A 6000-nucleotide genomic window follows, 5' to 3' on the forward strand; every position below is an offset into this window, starting at 1 on the left:
GGGCTCTCACAACTTCTTGTGTATGGGCTTCACAAAATGTATTCTTCAATTCAATTGTGCTGAGTATACACACACAGAGAACCCGAGAGCAGAAAGTGAGGTGAAACACTCTAATGAGCTCCAAGTTTAGAGCTTGAGGATTGAAATGGAAGCTCTTGACAGAGGCTCTTAACACACATAATGGATGCTAGAAAAACTCAAGGAAATTCTTAATGCTAAGGGCACAAAAGAGGAAGTAAAAATTGCACTAATTGCAATGCAATGAAAACCTAGCAAAGAGCCTAATGCTCCACTAATCACTGATCCCTTAAATCAACGAGGGTAGTGGCTCATTGGTATCGCCAAGAGCGTGCCCAAGTTTAATTAAGATCACGAGTGATTAGGGAACTTAAGCTAGAAAGAGAGTTAAGGATCTAATTGGTGAGATTACGAAATACTAATCCCTTTATGGCTCTGATACCAATTGTTGGATCAAGGGGGATTAAGTAGAGTAGCATTCATGCTGACACACACTAATTAACTTGCTAATTACACAAGATGAGAGAGAGAGAGTTTAGACTCAAATGATGAATTGACTAGCTTGAAATAGTGATTACAAAAGGTGCTTTTATAGCACAAAAGAGGCATCTTCACTTGCCACATGCATCTACTAAAAAAACAGCTTGGATTTTCGGATCCACCTGTGTAAGGCACTTTTAGGTGAGTCAAAACTACTCCAAAAATGGGTTTACTATGTCTAGAAAACTCCCCCATGGGTAGTACCATGACTTGGGCCACTTTTAGGCCATGCTCCATATGCTCCAGGCCACCTAGGATGCCATGTAGACGGGGTATTCTCACACATTCATTTCCGGGCTAGACCAAAGCCGACGATCCCAACATTTAGGTTCTTTTCTTGAGTAATGATACCGAAGACAGCCAAAGAACTCTGATACCAATGTAATGTGCAACGGAAGTGATTGATGGTGAATGCTCATCAGGATGAGTGCTCAATGCGCACTCAAGGTTCCTTTTACTGAAAGGGAGAGAGAGTCCCCCCTTTTTACTTCATGAAATTTGTGCAATAGACTAGTGCAAGAAAGAGAATGAAAACTGAGTGAAAGTGCTGTGAGTGATAGAGAGAGAGAGAGAGAGAGAGAAGACCGACACTAGATGGGCTGGAAACGCTAGAGTGAAGGGCTGAAAAACGTTGGCCGAGGATGAGAAAAACGTTGGTGTTGAGGAGCTTCTAATCCTTGTGCAACATATGACTTGTTCTCCAGCTTCCTGCTCTTCAAGGCCCTCCATAGGCTTGCTTATATAAACCATAAGCCGGGTCGAGCAACCTTATGCTGAGTCCCCACGATTTGGCAAATTAAGGCTTATTAATAAGTCACCTAATAAGAGGTAGTTCACATGCGATAAGATGAGGTTCACATGCGGTGAAATGCTTATGCTTGATGCTAATGGCTGTGCAATCGGAGGGTATGCAACTGCTTTGAAGTGCCTGGACATGCACGTCCTGCATACAGGCTCACAAGGGTGCCAGAACACTTCCTAGGCTGACCTAAACCCTAGAAGTAGGAGTTACAGCTTGTCCACATGCACATTAGGTTAGATGTGCACGTGACACTGAAGTCGTCTACTTTCATAAGCTATCGCGTGGCCTTCGTGATTAAGTACTAAACCAATGCAATCGCTTGAAGCATCACATTGTATTCCAAATGGTTTTTGTAGATCACGTACAATAAGAAGTGGTGCATGTATGCTTAGCTTTTCAAAAGCTTCCTTTTGTTTACTACCCCATATTAAGGATATCTTTTTCCTTGAGAGGTCATGGAGAGGTGCAGCTTGCAATTGCTTGAAGCATCACATTATATTCCAAATGGTTTTCGTAGATCAGGTACAATAAGAAGTGGTCCATGGGTGCTTAGCTTTTCAAAAGCTTCCTTCTGTTTAATACCCCATATAAAGGATATCTTTTTCTTTAAGAGGTCATGGAGAGGTGCAGCTACATGAGCAAAATGGCAAATAAAATGTATGTAGTAGTAACAGAGTCCAAGGAAACTTTGAACATTGAACGGAAACACGCTGCGGCCATTCTGAAATAGCCTGAATCTTTGCAGGGTCCATCTTTATTTGATTATGAGAGGCTATATGTCCCAAATAGTGAATTTCTGTTAAGAAAAAATTTATAGCATTAACTTGAAGTTTATGCTTTTGCAATTCTTTGAAGACAATCTGCAATGTCATTTTATATTCTTCCTCTGTGTAAGAGAAGACAGAGATATCGTCAAAAAAGATTCCTGTGCACTGTCGATGAGGACGAAAGATAAAGTCCATCATTCAATTGAAAGTTGTTGGAGTTTTAATAAGTCCAAAAGGAATACTAAAAACTCGTACCATCCGAAAGTTGTACCGAATGCAGTTTTATGTATATCTTTGGGAGCAGTATAAATCTAATGATAGCTGCTCTTGAGGTCTATGCATTTGAAAATTCGTGCCCCCTGTAGCTTTCTAAAATACCATCAATTCTAAGAATTGGAAATCTATTCTTGATCATAATCTTGTTTAGAGAACGATAATCAATGCACATTCGAAAAGTGTCGTCTTTCTTCTGAACAAGCAAAATAGGTGAAAGTACTAGGTCAAACAAGACCCTTTTCCAAAAGCTCATTTACACTCCGTAATGTGGTTGATTTGGAAGTGAGCTGCCCGCAATTAGATCTATACAATTATTTTTCAATCTTTCGAGAGATAATGCATCGAGGAAAGTGTCAGTAAAGTAATCTTGGTGCTAATTTAAAAAAGTTAAGCGATGCTTATCTAAATTTGACAAGACATTTTCACCACTCATCTCTCTCTTTGACAAAAATCAAGTAAGCAAAAAGATACTTCTTCAGTGAAGTGACTAACCACGGATACTTACAAAATACTTGCACTAGCACCTACATTATATTGTTGCTCGTTAAAGCGAATGAATTTTGTAATGCCATAGCATTCCTAAAATAACATCACATCCTTGGATTCGAGCAACTAGGAAAGCCTCTCGGTCAGAGTACTTGTCGATTTTCAGATTTAAAAGTCCTTAGTAGAGTTCGTGGTCAACCCCTCAAAGGCTGAACCGAAGCTGAACGCGGTTTTTAGCCTTTCTCAAGTAAAACCAAGAGACTCTGAGGTGTCTAATCAAATAAAATTGTTTATCGAACTTGAATCAAATAGGATAAGGACTCTCCGCCCATTAAGGCTCCCCCATCCCTTTAAAAGTTGTCGTTATGTCACAAAGTGATGACGTGGTATGACCTAAAGGACGGGCTCCGGACAAAGAGGGATCAGAACCCTACTGAAAGATGTAGAAGAAGTTTTACCAACTTGAAGAACCTATCCGACAGGCCTGAAATTAAAGGTCATCACAACGAGACAGGTATCAGTAAAAATAAAATGGATCATCAAGCGCCATCACTGTCCATAGACCCATAACGAGGAACCACACAAGATAAGGCATGGTACAGAAATTGCTTCCAAGGCTTAGCCCCAAGAAACAAACCTCCGAATATAAGCTTGGCAAGCAATGCGCCACTCTGCATCTCTTGATCAATAATGCCAAAACCTCCCTTCTCTCCAAGCATAATAACACTGCGCCAATGAGCTCTAGGTCACGTGTCTTTGGAAGCCATTCGAGCAACCCCACAAAACATTGTGCATTAAGAACCGCAGTCGAGACAAAACTCTAGTGTGTAGGCAAAGTCAAGCAAAGAGGTAGTGAACCGGGCTGTCACAAGAAGAACCTGATTTACAATCAAAGCTTTGTCATCGAAAAATAATTGCAAAGAGGACCACTGGCAAAGCTTCCTCCTTATAGATTGCAAGGCCAGCTCAAATTGCTCTCAGGGGGAACATCAACGCAACATAATATCGACCTCACACCCAAAACTCTCTCTCTCTCTCTCTCTCTCTCTCTCTCTCTCTCTCACACACACACACACACACATTTTCTCATTTTTATTGTTACTCTTATTTTTTTAATTTCTGGATTTGGGAACCGCAGCTGAAGTATCTTTTGATGCTTACCTGGAAGATGGACCACCAGAAAACGCTAGGAGCACCTTGTGGGAGGGACGGATGAGGTCGTGCATGTTGATGGCAGTTTTGAACTTGGAAAAGAGGGAGGTGTTGAGGCAGGATGCACACAGAACTTCAGTCTGGTTGGCAGCAACCTGGGCGGGAGCCTCTTTGCATTTGCAGCAGACTTTGGTGTGCCACCAAGAAGACGATGTGGCCCTCCTGCTCGATGAGGAGCATGAACAAGCGCTGCCTACACACACTTCACAGCCTTGCCCTCCACACTCCATTGCTTAGATATAGATAGAGAGAGAGAGAGAGAGAGAGAGAGAGAGAGAGAGAGACCCTCCCGGGGGGGTCGGGGGGGACTCTGACTGCAGCCGAAAGGAGCTAAAATCGAAAAAACTCATACTAAAACACCCCTGGCCCTGACCTATAGACCCTTGCCAATTTTACAAACGTCTCTCAAAGCATCACAAGTTTTCATAAGGAAATTGGCCTCTCCCTAGATGAGAGAGAAGAAGAACACTAAAGAAAAGGATGGGGTGGGACCCAGGGGGGGCTTTGCCTCAGGACTAAGTGGCACGGGCATGGGAGGGTGGGATCTATGGCCGGGGCATTGTGGGCCATAGATCCTAATGGCGGTGTCGAAAGTATAAAAAGTAATATAGGATATCTTAATTTACTTTCGGCGTTCGCTTCTAATTTACATATAATAAGTAAATTAGGGCCCCCACGTTTCACAACGCACGCATGGCGTAGCGGTTAGGGTAAGTGCCTCTCATGCGTGAGGTCTCAGGTTCAAACCCGACGCCCCAAAAAGGGGGTACCCTAGATTACTTTCGAAATACGGGTACCTAAGATTACTTTTTACCCTAGATTACAAAAGTAATCTAGGGTACCTGCATTTGGGATCTACGACCCACAATGCCCCGGCCGTAGATCCCACCCTCCCATGTCCGTGCCACTTAGTCTTGAGGGGGGCCCTCGTGTGTTTTATGAGTGTTCAACTTTTTTATGGATGAGTGATTGTTACCTCATGACGTTATTCTTATTATGTTTAGTATTTTAATCATTACGAGTGAGACTCCCTCCGCCTTCGGCAGACTGGCCGCTTGCAACAACAAAAAAGCTATCAAAGCTCATTGTTGTGTCTACAATACTGGTGGTATGATATTAGGGAAAGTTAACATTTGGGCCACCCCCAAATTCTCTCTCTCTCTCTCTCTCTCTCTCTCTCTCTCTCTCTCTCTCTCTCGCGTGCCTCTTTGCCTCCCGTCAAGTGGGTGATCAAGATGCTTGCTCACCTCCTCTGGCTTGTATACCTCTCTCTTCTTCAGCCACGTGGCTTTGCTTAAATATGGCTCTCCACAATAGATTAGACAAATAGATTGTGATAGGTTGTGAGTATGGCCAAAAAAACCAAAATCTTGATATTTACATGGACTACTTAATCAATGGGGCAACTTTGTCTAAAAGTTGATTGATTGGCGAGATTCTCACCGAATCTTAAAATTGGAAGGCAAACAGCTCCAACCTCTCGCCATTGCCCACTCTCGCATGTGCTTTGTTGTCGCTCCCTAGCCTTGCACTCCACTTCTCTAAGCAGCCCTCCCCCTCACTGTTGCTCCATAGCCTTGTGCTCCAGTTCTCTACCTCTCTGTCCTTCTTCCTTAGACGCATGGGACGTGACAGACCTACAACAGAAGTTCTTTCCTGAGGCAATGAAGAGAAAATCTCTCTCTCTATCTCTAGCTTTGTCTGCACCCATGCCCTCGCGCACACCATCTCTTGTTTTTGGAGTCTTTGGGGAGAGAGAGAGAGAGAGAGAGAGAGAGAGAGAGAGAGAGAGAGAGAGAGAGAGAGAGAGAGAGAGAGAGAGAGAGAGTCTTGCAGCATATGTAGAGAGGCAAAAATAATAGTTATTGCAGCCTGCTGCCTTAATGAATGTGTGGATGA

At 43.0% G+C, this 6000-nt stretch overlaps 1 protein-coding gene across 2 annotated transcripts in view; it reads right to left on the reverse strand.

The window, feature by feature from the left end:
- LOC147443200 (Adenine nucleotide alpha hydrolases-like superfamily protein) overlaps nt 1-4482 on the reverse strand; it is a 29327-nt gene extending 24845 nt beyond the window's left edge. Inside the window, exon 1 of one of the 2 annotated variants that reach the window (XM_086529104.1) lies at nt 4051-4482. In XM_086529104.1, coding sequence (XP_086385230.1) covers nt 4051-4331 — 281 coding nt within the window. In that variant the 5' untranslated portion in view covers nt 4332-4482. The remainder of the gene's footprint in view (nt 1-4050) is intronic. The other variant, XM_086529103.1, reaches the window with a different exon arrangement.
- Nucleotides 4483-6000: the final 1518 nt, after the last annotated feature.

Source organism: Adiantum capillus-veneris, chromosome 14 (genome assembly GCF_014529385.1).
Source record: "Adiantum capillus-veneris isolate H3 chromosome 14, ASM1452938v2, whole genome shotgun sequence".
Classification (NCBI taxonomy): Eukaryota; Viridiplantae; Streptophyta; class Polypodiopsida; order Polypodiales; family Pteridaceae; genus Adiantum; species Adiantum capillus-veneris.